Here is a 22427-nt window from a genome sequence, read left to right as displayed (position 1 = left end):
TCAATTTTCATTAACCTTTGCCCAATTTGGACAAATAATGCTTGAACTAGAAATGGAGAGTTGTTGATCCGCGGTAAGCATTGATTAGTGTATTTCGATCATCTTACAAAATATGATTTCGAAATCAAGATTAACCTCGATGTAATCGAAGAGTTGAATTTTCATTCTTCAAATATAAGCCCGCAGTTTAGTTACCGATATTTGATGAGAAGTTCCCAAAACGAACCAGTTTCCAACATTAGAGATACGATTTTCAGATTCGCATGAACGTGGTACAGATTTTTTTTTTTTTTTTTTTGGACTTTCGGAAAAATTTTGAAGAATAGAAACTTAATCGGCATAAAAACTTACTAAAAAAATCACTTCAGAAGAAGTAAATACTTGTCTTAAAATCTCTACAATCGATTATGGCAAGATTTTTTTGATTTTTTTTCTCAAGCACGATATCTCCGAACAATTGGTTCAAAAGTGTGAATACCGTTATACTTTTGAAAAAGTAAATCAGCTGCAACTGTCGGGAAACTTAGTCGGAAACGGTATAATTTCCAAAGTTTCCATACAAAACTTTTCCGAGAAAAGTTTTCACCGTGGTGGTTATAACCGAATAAGCGAGACAGAAGGTGAAACTATGCGATGGAATATGAGAAGTTCGATTCTAGAGTACCAAATATGAAAAAGGTCGGATAGGTGAGTGTAAGGTGGGAGGCGGAGTAGACGAGGAGCGAGGATTCAAATCGTGGAATTGATGGTATACCCGCTGTTCGCGGCGGCACGTTGGCAATAAAACATGGAGACGGCAAAAAGTCTAATATCAAATTCCCATTCGCAGCATTCGCGCGTGATAGATAGAAACCCAGGGCGTCAAAATCGCCGCGCGGTTTTTTCCACCAACGCGGAACTCCGACAACGACAGTTGAAATTTTCTTGCTCTTAACTGTCGAAGGAAAAATACCTGAACTTTAGGTATTGAAAATATGAAAGAATTTTAAATCAAATTTTAACCATGACTTTCATGAAATGTTACGTATAGTTGAATTTTTAACTGCCCTGATTCTACAATGCGTTATAATTTTCTGTAACCAATAAAATCTCAACGTTCATTTTTCAACTGTCCTTTCTGAAAATTTCAAGACGAATCGTTCAATTCGAAAAAATAATAAAATTGATCAACGAGTTTCTCCTATTAAGCTGGAACAGCTAAGGGCTTAAAAATCGAACGATTTTCATATCTTCGTATACACTTTATGACGACATATCCAAGTCACAGTCAGATCGAAACTTTGTCGTTAAAAAACTGGCTGAAAGTTGGCGGATCAGCTATATACAGGGTGTCTTGTAAACAGGGAGAGTCTATACTCCGTCAGAATGACACGCACAGATTGAGCTTACAAGGTGAGTTGGCTGACTTCGAGGCGTCGTTATCCACTCACATAAGCGCTCTACCCGAGGGAAATCAGCCCACCTTTAAACTCTGTATAGGTATAATAATATCAGTTCAGCCCATCTTATTTTGTCTGCTATATCCTAACTGTGCCTAAAATCCCGGTGAAATATATATTTATCTGTATTTTATGTCTGCGCATGAATATACGTTTTGCATCCTAAAACTTGGTGCCGAAGAATGCGGGGGAAAAAAATTTACTCATACATTCTAACAAATCTAGCTTCATATTTCTACATAATAGATATTATGATTCGTTCAAAAATTTGCGCATACAATTTTTTAGCGATGAAACCCTATTATTCTCGAAATATTCTTCTCGTAAGAATTATCGTTCCTTTTTTGACTAGTTTGTTTTTTTTTTTTTAGTCCTCCATTTTCCATATTCTTCGTATTTCACCGCAGTTTTTAGCTAAATAAATTCTTAAAGCTATTTCGTTATTTTCAAATTAATCTCAATTTCTCTAAAATCGGAGTTTTTTCATGTACTATACCTACATTTTTCATTTAGATCAATTGAAATCCGTCAAAGCATTACATGCATAATGTATGCCGGGTGTTTTCAGATAATCACAGCAGTATATCGGGTTGCCTACGACGGAGGAGAACAAATATCGGTAATACAGACCTACCGAGTTATCGGTAAGTAGCCTGTTTAAAGTCCTCACGAGTGAGCTGGAACTTCGCGTGTTGCCAAGCGGTTTTTCCCTTGTTTATAATCTATGCTTTCCGAAGTCCTGTGAAAGCTATTATATGGCTCGACTCGACTAAAGTCACTATGACTCGTTAAATCTGTTTTACCGATATTTCTTCCCCTCGGTGTTAGGCAACTGAACATACTACGGTGTTCACTGGAAACACCTGATGTACTGACAAGACTGTTTCCAGTTTGCCTGATCACTGATGATTCGATATATTTAATAAACAATTGTCAATTCATACAGAGTACCGATTACACGTTTCTGTCTTGCAATTTGTCAGAAAGCTCGAGTTAAACTCCGTCAAAGCAGTATATACGTATGATGTATACACACTGAGAAGACTGTGTCTTAGAAATTCTTGACAATTCGATTCTCATCTCGCATGAACAAACCCAACCAACAACAAGCAATCTTCACCATGCTTCACCGCATGAATGAACCCGCATAGCAAACACACCGCCATCTGCTATAACATAATCAATAAGAGAATTGACTTGTTTGTAAATAGGCGTAAAAGGTGTCTACCCAGCCTCACCCCACGTTTTTCATTATAATTAAGACGGATTTCTAAAAAACATTTTCCTCACAATTGCCGGCACAAGCCGCCGCCAGACTTTCATCTCTACGCCCTCCTCCCAGCAACCCTTATCAACCATAACGCACTACGTAATATCTGCTGGCTCAACCTTTTGACCCTATTTCACGCTCTATATCCCACCACTACTTATACGCGTTACGTATGGGTATAAAAGGCTTCAAATATCATGAGAAATACCCGTTTTTTAACCACTTTTTTCATTCATTCAATTGATCGATTAATTTTAAAAACAACTGATCCAAATCTACAATCAATCAATCACACAACGCTAATAATCGCATGAATTAATTGGAAAAAATTAATTGGTTTGTTGTAAAAACGTAGGATGTTCATGTTTCATCGAATTTTAACACGTCTTCGACTCATGATTTACTGCAAAATCTAGTTCGGACGTGAATCATGCCAGTTCCTGCTAATATTAAGAATAGAATGTGTCCAAACATCAAAATCGTACGAACAATTTCGAAGTAACCTCACGAAAAGTGTTGAAAAACATCTTTTCGAGTAAAATGAGTACAAAGTTAAATAATTGTTAAGAATTTTTCAAATTTTGAAAACTAATAAATACAAAACTAGCATCTTTCTGTTTTATAATCAATAATTATTTGCGAACTTTCTCATATCAGTAGCCACTATTCAAATCTGTGATTTAAATAATCAAGTGTGAAATGTTGACCAATTTTTTAGGTAAACTTTTTTTTCTGTTGCTATGAATATTTTCTTGATTTTGCGCATCAGTTTTTGTCAAAAACTTCTCTTCTCTTGCTCGAAAAAATGGAGAAGAAAACTTTACCTAATAAAGTCTTTTATCCCTTTTCTATCTGCCGTACCAGAGGACGTGGAAAAATTTTCACCCGTCCTAATAAGAAAAGTAAAGGAAAAAAACAAGATCTTGCGGAATTTAAGGGTAACCCAAGATAACCAGCAGCGAAAATAATGGCGGTTATACATACTTGCCCTGATCCACCAAGAAACAGTTATGCTATTCAAGTGTATGTATGCGTTTCGGAATGAAAATAAAAGTGTTGAAAAAAACCAAAGTCAGATAGAAGAAAAACATACCATAAAATGAGAGAAAGAAGAAAAGCGGAAAGACGTGGAGAAACTTTTGACTCGACTACACGTCCCGTCATCTACGGGGCGCCAGGCTCCCCTTCGTCCGCTCTATTTAACACGGATATTCTCATCATCACGGGACTAACGCAGGCGTGGTGCATATATCGATAATCCCAAAATGCCCCGCTGCAGCCGCTGATTTTCAGTTGTTCAGGAGATAAATGAATCTTCTTTGATTTTTCTTTATCACTGATGCTGTGAAAGGATTAAAACCAAGTCACAGAGGTTTGTTAACCCTTTGAAACATACATTTTTCCTTGCAGTCAAATTCCTTGAAACTGGGTATATGAAGCTTCTCGAGGTCACTGACTTAAAAAAGGCGTCGAATCTGAGAAGTTTTCAAAATTTAAAACAGTGGATAAATTATTGTGCTGTATTGGATCCACCATCTTGAATTTCGGAATTCTGACGTTGGGTTCGTTTTCAGTGATCCCGAAAACCCCCGTGTGACTAATTTCAAACGAATTGAACCAAGTTTTATATTTTCAGTCCACTATATTGGATTCGCCATTTGGAATTTTTAAATTCTGATGTCAGTTTGGTTTTCAGTGACTCCGAAAACCGACGCCTAAGAAATTTCAAGTGAATCGGATCAAGTTTCATATTTTCAGTCCGCCATATTGGATCCGCTATTTTGAATTTTTCAATTTTGACGTTGGATACACTTTTCTAATCGACATAACCTCCCCACAACTACATTAATTTTGTAAAAACAGGCATTTTCAACACTTTGTTTATTTAAAGCGTCCACTATATTGTGTCACGAAGGGTTAAATAGCAATGCCAAAAAAAAAGGGATAGAAAAAAATGTCGATTGTGCGCTTGCCGTGTCAGATTAATCTGCCCTTTTCCAAAAAGAGTGAGTTCGAGAGAGACAGAACGTAGGAGGTGAGAGCGTGTAAGTGGCGGTGCGGCGAAACTGCTGAGTGTTGCAAGTTCCTCATCCACTTCCGCTTGCACTGCCGCTTGTCCCGCATCAGCAGCCGATGATTCAAGTAGAATATAAGAGCCTCGGAGTGGATGTACCTCAACTGTATTCCGCTGGATGGCGATGAACCCTTGTAAAAAATTTCACCGAAGCTGATCATTACTGCCGGTCGTCGAGGTGAATAAAGGAAATAATTGTGTGCAGGCTTCCTTATTACTAAAAAAATTAGCGGATTATTGATCAGACACAGTGACGGTGCATCGGCGATATGAAATATACATATAATACCAGAGTAATATTGAATAGTCGGAGAAACCAGAGGATATAATAATCCCTATTATATTCATCGTATTCTCGTTATCGCGCTGGTATGCATCCTACTTGCACGTCGCTTTTCATAGTCTAATTTGCAAGCTCTGGCGATGCACGAATTCATCGTTATCCTCGGATGCACAGTATTTCCTATACTTACTTGCAATATCTGAGATTAAATATATACCTAAGCAGTTTGTATAATAGGTACGGCTACTTTGGAATTAGAATACATTCTTGCTGGAATATTATCTTGAAACAGCGTGATCTGCAGTTCAGAGTTTGAGTGGAATAAAAAACTGCAGTTGCTGATTCGTCAAGGATGGAAGTGGAAAGCATCTTGTAGTCGGAATCGAAAAATGTATAAGCTCTCAAATAATGATACGCTTCTTTTCGAACTTCGATCAGCAGAAACTACTTGGCAAATTAATGATTGTTTTAAGAAAATTCATAACACGATACCAGAGAATGACAAATAATAAATGCATAGCTTGGAGAAATTCGCTTCAAGTATCTTCTTGGCTTCCGTTACAATATATTACGTGAGTCTGCTGAATATACGATGTACAATTTAGATTGGAACAAGATTTTCTTGGAGAACAGAAGATTTCTTGTGCTTTCTAAAAGAATTCCACTGACTTCAGTTCATTCGTTCAAAAGTTACGATAAATATTATTTCAAAATAATTTTTAATTGATAATTTTAAAAGATTGTTGGAAGAATATTCCAACTTCTCTGTACAGAATAAAAAATCATGTATAGATGAAAATTTTGAAGCCCGGCTCTCTATAAACTAAATATAAAAACTTCTGGATTTGGTACGACATTTGAGATGTGACATGTGATTGCCGTTTAAAAATGAAGTGAAAAAAATGAGGAAGCAATTCGTTAGATTCTCAGTGTAGGATTGTGAAATCGACGGTAAAATCGGGACTAAACAATTCCTGCCACCATTTTATAGCGAGTAAAAAAGCGTTGAGTAGCATACAAATTCCGGAAATATTCTTAAAGCCGAAATATGATCGCAAGTGGAACGACAGTGGCCATTTTGATTTTACGTCGATGGGCGAATTAGAAGTAGGAAAGAAACTCGCGTTTCAACTGTCTTCAGAATATCTTTATACCAACGAACTTTTTACTTTGGCCTAGTTCGCGGATGACCTACGTATAATTATTATTTAGTACATATTCCAAAGACATTCCAGGCTGTGCTTTCATTTCTGCTCTAGCCACCGCTTCTAGAAATACTTTTTCATTGTTCAGAATTCGATGTCGACCTTGTCTGTTACAGAAACTAATTGAATTTAGTCAAACTTGGTCTCCATGGATTTTTTGTGGTGTACTTTCGAAATTTTGAGTGTTCATTGTAAAATCCAAGATGGCGGACGAATGAACAAAGTTATTCAAGAATCCAAAGTTTCCGTAATTGTATTAGATGATTTCTAAATGTTTGTCGATCGCTATGCAAATTCCCGAACTTGAACATAAAAACTCTTTTATTAATCTCTCTTGAAAGACAATTTAAATTGCGTGTTTAGCAATGAGTTAACACACGATAATAATTACACCAGTTCCGCATTTCGATTGCATATTACCATTGCTGATCGAAGCAGCTCACACAATACACCAGAATTCAGTTTTCATCTCTGAATTATTCACGAAGTTAGATTTCAACGAGACAAAAACGATAATTTTGCAATGTTAAATCTATAAGAATCTCCACGTGTGATTGTTATTAATCAAAGAACAGACTTTTAAAAGAATGTTTACGAGAAAACTTGTTGTATCCAGGGTAGGAAACATGAAACATACAGGTTATAGTTTGCAAGGTTACAATGCGATTGGCCTTTCTATCTAACTATATATTAAGTCTAACTCCATACTTATTTGGGTGTGTTTTAGAACGCTTGAACATCATCCACAATCAATGCCGCCAGTATTGCCAACCCGTACCATAATTGTGAAATTACATACCATAAAATATGTACAATAACTTACAAATGTACCATAATTTTAAATTTCTCCGATTTTTACCATAATTTGTACCGTAATTCCGCACATTTGCCGCATAGCCCTACATAGTTTGATACATGATAACCTCATTTTATTTAAACTACAATAATCCCTATGCGGTGTTTCCATTTATCTAGGGCGTTATTATGCGATATTACTGAATTAATTTCACACTAATCACCATGATCCCCCATAACACTTTGAATTCAGAAAATTATGGAGAAAAACCATGCAATCAAACTCGTTATTCTTTTTAGTGTTTTCGTAGTGGTATTTTGACTTGAGAAGATCAAATTCCGAGTCACATTTCAAGTATAGTTTAAATATGTAGTTCCTAAAAGCACCATAATTTTAGGCTCCGGAGTCGATAATTTAGTTTCACGAGGATGGCAACACTGTCCATAATCAATCTAACCATAGCAAAACCAATTTCAAGACGATACGACGGAAGATGATGAATGTAGATAAAGTGACTCGTCAGTGAGAGTCGGACGACGTGAATAAAGACCTCGGAGAATCTACCGGACCTCGTTATTTTCCTGTGAGGTTAATTACCTTCGACGTTGAAACAATTCCGCACCCGAAATACTAACAAATCATCAAATAAAAGAACCGTGGAAAATGAAATCTTGTACTAATCGAGGAAAGTGGTGTAACGTTGATCTCAATCAACTTGGGCATCACTCTGGTTCTCTGAAATATCGCTGTTGTTTCAGAGTGATTGTTTTAATCTCCCTGACAACAGGATCAAACTTCCTCCTTCTCTTTCCATCACCCCTTCTTTTTCCTTCCATTTTTCTCCCATTCTCACTCGGAGGAAAAAAAAAATAAATAAATAAAATCAGACCGTTAGCCTCATTTGGATCAAGTTCCTCGTTCAACTTTACTAATTGCTTTTTTCATCAGGCACCTTTTACTCGTTATATGTCAGTGAAGTTTCATCGTAACAAATGTCTGCGCAACTCGTGCAGATGATAGAAGGAAAAATCATTTCGAAGAAGAGACGGCTATAACTCAAGTTCTTATTTACTTTCATCCGACATCTGTATATAATCTGTAGTACATATGTGCGTGTGATGAGTAGATATCTATATTGCTGCTGCTTTTTCACGGCAAACAATTGCCCGGAAAGTATAACTTTATATATCCTGAACCTATATAAAGTCGTTATAATATATCAGTTTCGTTCATAAAGAGTATTTTCAATTTAGATTTCGCGGCTCACATTGTGAAACGAATCCATCGACTTAAAACTTCAGAAATTTTTGTGAATAAATAAAAAACCGTTGAACAGATATCAGCCAAAACATTTTTCCTGCTTTTACCTCAAATGAACGAAACTTTTTGAGCAACATGTTTCCTTAACAGGACAATATATGTGTTTATATGGGCCGATCCGCCAACTTTTTAGGGTCAAACTTTGGACCTTCTTTCAATTTGGATGTGTTATCGTGTATCAATTTTATCACATTTTTGAGACGGAGTGTTTTTTCAAAATTTTCAATACTGCTTTTCCTCGGAAAGAAATATGACATAATGTGTTTCTTGTGTATAAGAGTGGAAGATTATCGAATGTGAAGTCTATTTCAATGCGGATTCTCAGGGATTGGGAAAAAAATGTATTCTTGGATTTTCTAATCAAATTTTTATCCTAAACATCGTTTGAAAATTTTACCAATCTATAAATTTTTCAGTACAAAGCTTGTACATACATACCTATAGAAAGTTAAAACAATATACAAGACTTTCATTGAAACGTGAGTTCCACTTTCAGAACTCTGCAGAATCAAAGATTCGCGTACCTGTTATTCGAAACTTTATAAAACCTCCGTAGAGTTTCGGATTAAAATTGTTATACGATATCCTCACTTCTCAGCTATACTAAATAACGACGACGATTCCTTGCGTGGTTAAAAGAAGACTGAAAAATTCTGCAAATTCTCTTCTTTCCGTCACAATGATGATAAAATTCAAGATTGATTATCACAAAAGTCAGCACACGGTGAATGGCCGATTCCGGGCTATTGTTTGTAAATTGGTACATATTCAGACATTAACATAGTTACAAAGTAACATCAAATGTATAATTCCTATTTTGGACCTCAAAACCTGAAAAACTCTGGATATTTCAGATTCCAAAAATCGTGTGAACACCCCGGACTCGAGCATAAATAAAATTGCAAGTTATCCAGTAGGTCCACGTACGTCCAATAACTATATTAATGGCGGCCATCGATTCCGCAGCACCAGCTGCACCCCGCGTGTAGAATAACAACGGAGCTTAAATTTCCAAGGGGACACCATCATGGTCAAAAACGAATCCGTTCCCTCCTTCATCCCACACACCTAAATATGTTATTTTAATTTATTACCACCGGTATATAAGCCTCGTGGCTATCCAGCGGTGCAGGCGTATTACATATATCGTGGATGACTGGGCAAGGCCTCGAAATTAATTATACCACGCAGAGGAACAGATAGCTTGTACACCCTTGGCAATAGAGAGGTGGATGGGTGGGTGTAACGCACCCTACACAACATTAAACGCGCCTCCAACACACAAATCCAGACACCTTTGGGTCTGCTTGGCACATGTGTGCTCCAGCATCTACATCGAGGTGAATTTAGTTTACACATGATTTCTGACGACGAGTGATTACCGTCGCATGATCACGTCGTGTGTGTTTTGTGCCTTCGACTATGTCAACCTGAAAAGTGAAGAGATCATCTCCCGGCTGAACCTCCCCGTGGATGTATGAGCTCCACTAACGATCGGCAAGACTGTATTTCCGCAATTAAGTCTCCCTCATTCCATCGTTATACCCTCCTCGGCTTGGTATTAATCACTGGGAGAAAGGTTTTCTGCTAATAAAATCTTTCGTCTAATTCTTTCCTTTATTTATTATACGATGTATAAACTTGTTGTTTCGTTTTGAGACTATAAAGTGAAAAAATTGTCAGGCACTTTTATGGCACTAAGTTTTTTTTTTTTGTTTTCACACAATTCCATTTTTTATTCCGCTGAAAGTAACCCCCAAAATCCTTATGGAACTTTGCTCCCGGTCCAAATGGCTGGATTTTAAGAACGGTTTAGTACATATCCTGCCGAACAAAAGTTCTCATTGACACATAAGACCCAAAAACCAGTAGTTTCCGATATGTTATAAGCTTTGGAAAAGCGGGATGTATGGATCTTTTGATATCTATGGATTAGGCGATTTTTACGAATGACTACTTCAAAATTATGAATATTCAAAGCCTTTCGTAATTTCAAGTTTTTCAAAACTCTGAAACATTCATCAAAAAAATAATTTACTTTCTGATACCAGTTCACTGAACCATCATACTCATGATGAGATCATTTTTTTAGCACCTTGACTGTTTTGGATTCATGAAAATAAATGCTGGTAAGCATTTTGGAAATTTTTAAAAGATCAAATCTTTTCGACTTTACCACATACATGTCAAAATTGTTCAAAACATTGAATGAATTCTACTTCTATAAAGTCTGAGAGATACAAGGATTTGAGTGAGAAATTCTCAAAAAGCAGGGAAAAATGTAGAAAAGTTATTCCAATACAATGCGGGTCTTAAAATAAACGAAACAGAAATAAAACTTTTTTTCAAATTTATAACAGGTGAAACTACGAAAAAATTTGAATATTCATAATTCGTAAATTGTGGAATAGAAACACAAAACTGACACTTTTGAAGGTGCTACTACCGCTTGAAAAGGTTTCAGTCAACCTAAAAATGTAATTTAAAACCCGTGAAGTTTGGCATAGAATGTTCCATATACATAAAATTCCACTGTATGTCTACAGTTGAGAGAATTCTAATGTTTACACAGCAATAAAGTAATGTTAAACCCTGATTTGAATAATAAAACATGATGTACATAATCACAAGTAAGTTACGATGTGTAAACGTGATTTGAATAATTTCTAACGGTATTATATATTAGTAATTTCTATCTTTCAAATGTTTATTCTTCACTCAATCAAGTAAATAATTAACTGGCGAAAGTAATTCAGAACAATTTACTCGTTTGCTAATTGTTTGAGTACATATTTTAATAAGATTTGAAATTCTCCTTCCTTCAATGTATACCATCCGTCGATGATATTGGCAGAAGCTTGTTTAATTACACCCACGTTATGAAAGCTTTGCTAAAGTCAAACGCCTTCTGCTCCATATTTACTTTGTACACAAATACTGTTATGCATTATACAATATTATACATATATACCTGCTTGTATAATTTACACAACAGGCCACGCTAGTAAGTCCAGATTAAATGCTTCCGGTTCAAACGTTGATTAATTAAACCTTCGCCGAAATTTTTATATCGAATCGCTGTTAGAAAAATTTAACTAAACATAATGTCCCAGCAGATCGACTTTATATTCGTGTTATTTGTTTTACATATCTGTTAGTAAACATGAAACATAATTTTTGTAATACCAACATTAAATATATCATTTTTACTTCATTTTCACTTACTGATACACCAAAAAGTGGTTAATAAATCAAAAAATTTTAGTAAACCTGCTGGAACATTTTTTGTTTAACCGGATACATATAGCTCAACTCGTCACTGGTTCAATAAACAATATGAAAATAGAACGAGTCTGAAGTTAGTAAGGTTAATGTATCGAAAAACGTTGAAAAAAATATCACCATATTGCACCTTTAGAATACCCGAAGAAGTCAAATTTACAAATTCTAAATTTTTTTACGCTCTATTAACAATTTACTAAATGTCAAATAATCCTAAACTTGCAAAATAACGTCTCTTTCCAAAGACGCATCGTAATAATTTTAATTGCGCAGCCTAAAATTTATCCCACATACATCTAAATAAAATAGACGAAAAAAAGAAAAAGAACTCATCCATTTTTCTCACCAAATTGAAACATGTTTCTAATTATTTTACAACGGAAATTTCGAATAAAGAACGTGAAGAGAGGCGATCGATTACGTCGGTAAAAAAAAATTGGCAAAGTTTTTCTTTATGTAAATATAATATTAGTTTCGAAATTGTGTATAGAAAAAAAAAAAAAAAGTATTCCGATTGCAAAACAAAAAAAAAGCCAAGAAAAAGACGAGAAGTATTTTTTTTTTTTTTTAATCTTTAAACACATAAGACATGTATTCAAAGATTCTAGCTTTGTAATTCGCGGCACATTGTAACATAACCACACTTACAGTCATTCGGTTGATGCGGAAAGGGGTTGGGAGGAGGAGGGGGGATGAGAAGGGCTATAAATCTGTAGGTGGTGCGGAGTTTTAAGCGCGGTAACGACCGCGAAAAGTTTAGTTCAAAATCCGAGAACAACCCCTGGAGGGCTGAGTACTGAATTAGGCTGAGCTCCCCAGTCTCGCGTTCTTTCTTCCTGGCTCTTGCCTCTTAGTGGGCGCAACCTTTTTTGCCTTCAAGGGTTTTTGCTACGGTTCTCAAATTAGAAGCGGTTAGTTGGTTTCGCGAGAGCCTCCCGTACAGGCGTCGTGGCTTCCGGTCCGCCCCTGAAAGTTAACCCTACCCAACCTGTGCGCTGCGCCTAAACTTGACGATCCATAGCCAATCCACTGGACTAGTTCAGGACACTGAATACTTCGGTCCGCAAACAACGAGAGCGACCCTCTTGGCCCTTGCCCTGGGCAGGATGGTCCCCTAGGTTCAACTGCCCGACCAGCAACCCCACGTTCTTTTGTCGCGCACACAAGATCATCGAGGATCATGTTACCATTGGAAACTGAGAAGAGAGGCTCGTAGACTTGAACGCGAATGAAAGAAATTCACCGAGGGACGATCAATAGTTGACCAAAATTGTCCATTCTATGCTCGAAACCATTTGTGCTGGCTTGTCAAGTGGCTCGAACAAGCCTCGTTGGAACACAATGAAATGTGACTTTTGGAACGCTATGAAATGCTTTTGAAATGGTGGCAGTGTGGTATTACATTTGGTTTTGTATTACGGTTCGTTAATAATGTGTTCTTATTTTTTTTTTTTTTTCTTCACACCTATTTCTACAAAATATTGTATTTACCGAGTTTTCCGCGTTCATTATTATGACACTCTATGGAATATCTGTGGAGTTCTATGAAATGTCTGTGATTCGGTGTTGAAATATGAAATAATTGGGATATTATTAAACTGTGAAGCAGTTACCACCTTGACGATTCTGCAGCCATTATTAATATCAATACGCAAGCTAAAATAGTGAGTGCTTTTAGATCATCCACCGATGCTTTGTGGCAAAACGTTTCCGATCCGTATTCATGGATTCTATCACCCACTCTAACTGGAAAGCTCCCTGATCGATCATCGTGAGGATTCGAACAGGCTATTCCAGAGGTCACATTGAAAAAATGGAAATCGTTCGTGTCCTATTATCTATATATGGAGTGGCTTTTTTAGTTTCCATTTTTCCGATGATCTAGCATTCCACTTATCCCATCGAGAACAGTGACACAGATTTCAATTTTGTTGCGAAAATTGCAACAATGCAACGCTTTTCGAGTAGGGAAAAAAGTCAAGTTGTCAGGTACAGTAAATTGAGTCCCTCTCTTCAATATGACAACGTTGAAGAGATAAGAAGAGCAACTGGATAACAAAGGAAAATTAAAGCAGAATGCACGTGAGAATTACGCAGAAACTCGAAACAAGTTTTATATATATTTTCGTGTAATTAATCACCGAGCGGAAGTAGTCTAGTGCCTCTTTGAAACGCACAACCGAGCGACATTGATAGTCTTGAAATTAAACGCTAGTTCGACTAAATGATAATATAACTGTCGCTTTAGACAAGATGAAAGGGCTTCTGTCGGCGATACCTAACAAGAATTTCTATATTGTAAATCCCGACAAAGGGAACCAACCCCACCGACTCGTTTGGATATAAACACGCCATATTGCAGCATAACGCTTATCTGCAAATTATACATATATACATATATGCATAGACTACTGTCTATGACATAAGAACACAGTTTGTAGCTACTTACATCCGCACAGATTTGATAAACCGTTATTTTTAACAGCTCTTTGAGTGATTCAAATGTTAAACCATACCCTGTCACATGGTTTCCAGTATACGTTTGCTGTCACATAGGGTTTGTCGCTTTTTACCCTCATTTTGGCTGTTTAAAGTTCTTATAGTTGAAGATTCACTAGTTTGTTCACTTAATTATTCATCTGGAAGAAAGCCGCGCGCTTTCTAGTTTACATAATATGCACATAGAAAAAAATCACGCAAGCACAAAGCCCCCATGTGACAGGGTAAAGGTTTAATAATTCATCAGAAAATGGAGTTCCAGAAGTTTCTGCTACGGAGTTTAGAAAAAATAAAAAGCTCTTTTTCTCTACCAATCAGTGAGAGGTGCTGTTTCGACTCAGTTTCTCTCGCGTTCCTAAAAAAAAACTTAACCAACCGAATCTGGTAAGAAACTGGCAGGCTTGTGTTTCTTATATCATTTTCACCCTGCTTCGGTAACACCATACATGAATAGTCTTACCATAAGGTTAATACTCTACCGATATAATGTCAATTATTTTTTACGTTTCTCATAAAGGCACACGAAAAAAGTAAATATGCAAACAGGTGCATGCATGTGTACATTAGGCCTGTATATCAGCCGATATATTATAACATGTATACACAAAAAGAATATAAGAGAATCCTGTTATGGGATAACGACATAAAACGCTGGCAGGCAGACCGAACGGATTTAAACTCGGCTTGGGTGATAAAGGGGTCGGATGAGTGTGTATAGCAAACAGGTGAGGACTCTGTAAGCAACTAGGTTACTCAGGCGACCAGACCTAAGTGAGTCGTAACCTGATCCTGCCAGCCTACCCAAGTCCAGGGGATTCACCTTAGGAGTATTGTTTAACGTTTGTAGGTATACAGTGCAGCAGTTTTAGCAAGCTACGAAAAGAAGAATTGGAAGAAAATCAGAAGTGGCAATGCATATTTGATCAAGCTCAACAACCAACAGAAGAGATAAACGTATACATCTTCACTACTATTATAAAGAAAGAGAGTTTGTTTGTTTGTTTGTTTTTTACCTCTACAGAGTGAGTCCAGCTTTCGCTGGAACGGTCTAACGTACATGTATACATATGCTAAAATCATATCAGTGACTAAAATTCTAGACCAAAAGCAGATCTTTTGTCCGGTCGGCAGCGACCTGTCATCGGAACTTATGACAGTTAGTCACTGATCTCTATATTAACTGGACTTCTATGCTTCTAGCACGATGCATTTTGTGCTGAAAAATAGCCTCAAATGCCGATACTAACGCTGCAATACCCGAAGTTAAACTAACGGGTCACGTGGGTCATAGCCTATTAGGAACACGTTTAGTCACATGATTCTGCCACTTTAACCAATGACACATAAGGTGAACCACGTGATTCGTTGGTTCCATTGAGACTATTGAAGCGCTGGTGTCGATTCCGTCTGATTCTAATCGACTCAGGCCGAGGACGCTACTCAGTCTGTATGTATGTATAGTATATGGTCACATTGCAAAAACGGCTCAAATGATTTGGAAAAATCTTATTTCACTAATGCTTCTGAGAAAATCTATACTTCTACGTATTATGAAAAAAATTATTTGTTTGTTGGTTGCGGATGATCTCTTAAACTACTCAACCGATTTGAATGATTTCGTCATCATCGGAAAGTTTATTTCCTCCATATGAAGACTAATCGTGTTTTGTTGCAATAACTCCTGAAGGAACCTACACTTCTGCACTACTACTGCAATTGAAAATCTGAGATGAATTTAGTTCTAAAAGACAGGTGCAGAACGAAAAGAATAGCAACCAGATATATGGAATCGGAAAGATAAAGAAAAGAAGAGAAACACAGAAAGAAGAAGAAGAAGGGAACCACGGCTCATGTTTCACGGTACTTTAATTCCTCACCAAGTTTACATAGAAAATGGTTTATGCTCTGGATAAAACTGTTAAACGTTTCTCTATTTTTCAGGAAATAAATAAATCGCTTTAAACCACCTTCTTATAGTATTAAGTATATTTCATCTCGTTGGTAAAAGACGACACTTTTTCATAAAAATTTGTTTATTGTTATTATTTTTCTTACAGTCTCGTCGAAATAAATGGAAATAAAATACGAGATCGAGGTAAAAATTGAATTACTGAAATCGTCGAAGTTCTGCAATATTGAAAAAACATGAGCTTACAATTATTATTATTTCAATAAACGATTCTATTCGTTTTTAAATCTTCTAACCTTTTGGGCACATTAACTTGATTATTTTACGTACCCATGTTGCATTGACACTGAGTAGGTAACGTTAACGCTAGCTCAGTTAACACTGCAATAATCAGATTGCATTTTGAAATTTTGCAACGAATGGTGGAAAAAGAGGTTATATCGAAAAGCGAAAAAATGTGAAAAATGACAAACTCTGATCGCTTCACGCAACCCTCCATTCCGTCAAGAATCTCGTTTAGTCGGCGCCCATCAGTTTTCGACTTCATCGTCTTCTTCGCAGGCTGCATACCCTGACCCTCGCCCTAAATTTGGTCGTTTTTTTTCGTACCAGCAGCTAACGCCCCAAGAATATTTAATAAAATTCCACCTCCGATTGTATTATCATTATTCCTCTCATTGTTATTATCACTATATTATTTTTTTTTTTTTTTTTTTCAATTCCTTTAACTTTCCTTTCCTTCCTGTTATCTTTATACTTTATTTTCACATATAATCAGAATCTTGAATAACGCGAATATAATTATGCCGAAATATACTCCGAATAACTTATTTACCAAGTATAAATTATATACACGATGAAAATCATTTGCACATTATTACTTCGACTTGATTTTATTCCATTTATTTTCCTTCAAATCTTATTCCGCATTTCTTCCCCCTAATTCGTTTTCAAATCCAACATATACTTTATACTCACAGCTAAAAAGTAAACCTCTCGCTACATTATACATGTATTATCGATATAAGAAAATTCTTTTCATTTACATATATGTATACATATGTACGAATACATAGACACACAAAATTTATACACGCACGAGTCATTTCAATAGGAAATAATCTTTCATCGAGGAGTGTCAAAGCGACGACCTTATACACATACATATATACATGTATATATAAATATATATATATATATAGTACATGGTATGGCCGATGACGTGGAAGAGAGGCGGTTTTTAACGGAATTGTACAAGATCTGTGACGCTTATCGCGCCTCGCTCCCCGGAGCAAAGGGTAGGTATATGTTCTGAGAACAGAAGAGCGAAGGGTGGAATGTGAGGCGAGGGTTGGTTCTGCGGCTCAGCCCTGCAAAGATATGCCCTATTCAAGTTCCTCGATCTCTTTCAATCTGTTCACTTCGACCTGCCAGACGATGGCGGGGGAGACTTTTATTAATGAAGGGCCTGCACTGCACACCCTTCGCACTTTTTGTGCCATCATCGCTTCTATCTGATGCACACATTATATAAGGCACGGCGTATAGGTACATCGTAGTTTAGTGAATATAAAAATAAATAAATAAATAAATAAATAAGGGTTAAAAAAAAATAAACTAAGTGGAGGAGATGTGGTAGAATGAGGAGAAACGCAAATAAACACGAACACCATCGCGTTCGTTAAAATTTTAACGAGATGCTTCGATACCCTCGCTGCGTGTGGGTACGCATATGATTCACTGCATAGAACCTACAAAAAAATTTCAAATTTCACGACGGTACGAATTTTTACTATATTCTTGTTAATTGGAATTCATTTATTTGATTTCGGTACTGTATTGTTTAAAAATCATTTTAATACAGGATATTCGATGCTCATTTGGTTATTGTATGAATTACAGAAGTTCCAATTATCTGGGGAATCTGGGGAATTTTGGTGAGATAATTTCTTTCTTTTTAATTTGTTAATCCAACTCCGTTTTCGACATATGACGATATAATTCGATGTAGAATTTTCCGCTCTACACGATGTTCGAGTCATTTTTTATCTATCGATGGCAGTTTTTAAGGGAAACGCAAAAAAGGTCAAATTTTGTTGTTTTCTCGAAACGCTGGCTATGCAACTCAAAAATGTGTTCAGGATTCAGTTCCTAAGGGTTGACGATCCCTATATACAAAAATGCAGCGGTATCCGAGTATTTTGAATTCAGACCTATTTCAACTGGAATATTGTATATGTACATACATACATGGATACACGTGTACCTATACAATAAATCCGAGAATAACAAGGGTTTTTGGCGCACCGATTAATTAACACAAAGGAGTAACAGCTCTTCCCTTGTTTCTCTCTGTAAACCTCAGGTCCGTGGAGGAGGGACATCGGAGGAAGCCAGAGGGTTGTTAGATATGTGCTATTCGTGGTGTGCAAGGGCTCAGATTTTTCAAAAGCCCCAATATATTCGACAAAAGAACAACGACACGGTTGAGGATGATTATAAAATCGTAATCCCACGTTTGTCTCACGGCTTTGGGAATTTAATCACACGTGTGATTAAATTTTATATATTTGATGAAAACAAAAGGGAGAGGGTAAGGAAAAAAAAGAACAAAGAGTTAGCTGGAAGGTAAAAGAAATGGTATAAAATTTTCGAACCGTTTTAATTGCAGCATTTTAAACGCCAAATAAATCACTTGGAAAAAATTATATGCCCAAATATTTGACATTGTGATTTTTTTTTGGAAGTGCAAAAGGGTGTTTCTTATTTTCTCTTTCTTTTTCTACAAAGTAGAATATCAAGCGATTGATAAACCTGACTTTCACTACTGACAGAAAATTTTTTCATTTTAACCCGTAAGCTCGATTTACGATTTGAAGTTACGTTGAGCTTATAATTTCAGGACAAGTGTAAATAATCCTTCAGATGCAATCCTTCAGAGAGTACGTGAAGTAACTTTTTTACCGATTACAAAATTGTTGGTAAAAAAAATTCAATCACATGTTGTTCGTTACTTTTATTTCCTACCGATTCTCATCTTCCGCCATACCTAATGAACTTGTACCGTCGCTTCCATTTTCCTAAACAAGAGGAGACTTAACGAGGGAGCGGAGAATGTTTATACAAAAAGAGGAAAGGGGAACTCCGCTAAGGCACAGAGGCTGACGGTGAATGTGTTAGGAGTGTAATTTCTTGTACGTCGCAGCACATTTGCAGACTGGGAGGAGGGTCAAATTGCCGGTAAGAATTTGTAGAATATGTACAACGTGCGGGGCGTGACGTGGATAATAAAGAGATGGAACGACGCTTGTGTTCAGCTAATGCGGAGTACCCTCATTCGTTAGGGATGTATACGTACGGTGTGCGATTAAGGCTACGTAGTAGTCCTACCCTTACCGACCGAGCAAAATGCGAAAATGCGCAAAGTATCTTAACTATGAACTTTTTGGTCCCTGAAATGCGGGAAATGTGGAAATAGTAACACGTGTCAAAAAAGCACCCATTTTCTTGACGATTTTCGGGATATAAGTGAAGTGATTAAGGCTACGTAGTATTCCTACTCTTACCGATCGAGCAAACTCGCCCTTAAGCTCCTCATTCTTTCCGGAAATGCATTGCATGCAATGTAAAAGATAATTTAAACCCCTTCCGTTCATTTGTTTATTCAATGTACTGAGAAAAAGGATGAGTTCGCTCGGTCGGTAAAGGTAGAAGTACTTCATACCCTTAAGTGAAAAAAAAAATTTCTGGACTACAAAATTAAGAAACCGATATTTAAAGTAAAAAATCGACTTTTTGATAGAAAACTGTCACCTCCGTTTGATAAAAAATCCATGAATTTCTGTCAAAGCAATTCAGTAATTGTTAATCTAATAAAGCGAATTACATTATCGAGCATCATTCATTGATTACAAATTCGAAGGTTTGTCCAAGTTTACTGAATAATGGTTTATCTTATCTGCAAATAAGTCCTGTACAAATCACCCAACTTGCATAAGCTTTTAATACGACAGACATGTTTTGAAATAAAGTATGAGTTGATCAAATTCAACGGGCATTAAGGCATTAAGGACAATATTGACCTTTAGACTGACGAGATTTTATGAGCTTTATCCCCTTGAAAGTCCCTAAATAGTATACCTATATCTTAAATATTACTTATACAAAGTTCCGATCACACGTAGAACTTATATTTAGGTTTTTCGGCAGTTAATGGTAGAGAAAAATCCAAAAGTTGTAGTTTTGCATAAGACCTGAATGTGGGGTTCTTGGAGTCACTGATAACGAATCTGGAATAATATTTTCGAAATTCAAGATGGCGGATCCAATGTGGCGTACAAAAATTTAAAAAGTCACTTTACGCAACCATATATTGAATCCACCATAATGAATTTGAAATTTTGAGCTTAGATTCGTGATCAGTGACCTCGAAAACCCTGGAATACCGAGTTTCATGCAAATCGAGTGACTTTTCGGATTTTGGTCCACCATCTTGAATTTCGAAAATTCGATTTCAGATTCGTAATCAGCGACCTCAAACACCCCTAAGTACAAAGTGCTGATAGATTGCTCCACAGCGCCTATATTTAGATTTTCCGGCGATCTAAAGGTTAAGAATTATTTAAGTGGAAAAATGCAATAAACTAATCAAACACATTTAATGTTGAAGAATAACCATAAAATGTAGTAATGACAACAATAATCGCGACAAATAATTTCCTATTCTCTCATAATTCTCTAAAAATATTTAAATTGTTATTGCAACAATATCCATTTTACTAGAATTTTCTATTACCTATAACGAATCAAGTTTTTTGGAAATATTTTTTGAACGCTTCGACCCGCATAGCAAAAATCTCATGCTTCTTATTTCGTGTCGATGATGACGAGAAGACAAAAAGAAATACGAGGCTTGAAAAAATTTATCCATCGCAAAATTTATCAGCAGATAAACGTCGAGTTCGATATTATTTTATTCTCTTCTGATTTTTACGCGACTCAAAAATAAAGGAATTATTTACAAGGCTGATCCGGCGCAACGTATTTTGATCCAGTGACTTTTCCTCCGGCAAAGGAGAAATTCAATTGAATCGATTTAGAATTCATTAGCTTCTGCAACTGAATGTTCACTATGTACATATATTGATTCAACTAAACTACATTCAAATCAAATCGTATCCAATTGAATATCAAGTAATTCAGGGATAAGTCGGTTTTATCGATATTAAGATTTATTTCGATGTGTCTTCAATGTGTCGCGAATAAAACAGTTTCTGCATTTATATACACGTATAAGAATAAAAAAAAAGAATATCAAACACAACCGAGACGAGTTCGAATATAAGGAAAACTCGAATTCGGAAAAAGTCCAACGCGTGAAGCAATCGCAAAATCTGAACGAGACTGAAGTTAGTAACGTTAGCGACAAAACATTGGGGGAAAAAATTACTATTTTACAAGTTTCTAGTGACTTTTGATACAAGGCAATTGGGAAATAAAGATTTTTTCAAAACGTAAATCATAACAATAACGTTACCAACTGTAACCTCATGAATCGGAAAGTATTATCCTTTTTAAAAAGATTACATTTTTTTACACCGGAAACAAATGAGTTGAGCAAAACCTGTCAAAATATCGTCGCTTTAAAGTATTAAAAAATTTCCGCTGCAAATTTTGATTACCCGCAATTCAATTGTATTCTACAAATTGAATTTTTGGACTATCTTTAATAAAATTGTTAAAACTTGGGATTCATAATAAATGACAGGGACAAACTTTCGTCTAGTTATTAATTAAACGACTAGGCTTACCTTGAATTTGATTCGCCCGAAATATCAGTATGATGAAAACAGGAAATAAGTGAAACCACATTTTTACACGTATAATCACTGCACTGCACTGAGATGACACTTTATCCAGTTTTACGTTAGACCTTAAAAGCGTCATGAGACTCTAAACCAGATATTCTTGCAATAATCGTTGCACATTGTTATAATTATTTATTTTTTTCTTTTTTTTTTTTTTTTTTTTTTTCTTTCTCTTCCCAGTTAGGAATATTCGATTATCGATACATCATTACTCTCACATTGAAACATTACACATAATGCATAATCCACGTAACATATATCGTAATTATTATTCATTCGTATTTATTCCTGTCATTTGTTTATTGAATTATTGACGACACCCTTGTTGAGAAGAAGAATTACAACACGATTTATTATACATTTACTTAATAATTACACTTCCCGTAAACATCGATCACACGTATAATTATTATGTAGATTGTTTAAAATTTATCGTTGTAACGACTGTGATTAATTATTCTTATTTTTATATCCACGCGATTG

At 36.0% G+C, this 22427-nt stretch overlaps 1 protein-coding gene across 2 annotated transcripts in view; it reads right to left on the bottom strand.

Annotated features, from left to right (window-relative positions):
* The window catches only part of LOC124414808 (zwei Ig domain protein zig-8), a 378841-nt gene extending 356729 nt beyond the window's left edge, over positions 1-22112 (bottom strand). For both annotated transcript variants that reach the window (XM_046895889.1, XM_046895890.1), the window contains exon 1: positions 21888-22112. In XM_046895889.1, the coding sequence (XP_046751845.1) occupies positions 21888-22023 (136 nt within the window). In that variant the 5' untranslated portion in view covers positions 22024-22112. The remainder of the gene's footprint in view (positions 1-21887) is intronic.
* Positions 22113-22427: the final 315 nt, after the last annotated feature.

The sequence above is a fragment of the Diprion similis genome, chromosome 14, assembly GCF_021155765.1.
Source record: "Diprion similis isolate iyDipSimi1 chromosome 14, iyDipSimi1.1, whole genome shotgun sequence".
NCBI lineage: Eukaryota > Metazoa > Arthropoda > Insecta > Hymenoptera > Diprionidae > Diprion > Diprion similis.
Note: the sequence above shows the minus strand (reverse complement) of the source record. Positions and strands in the feature narration are given on the sequence as shown.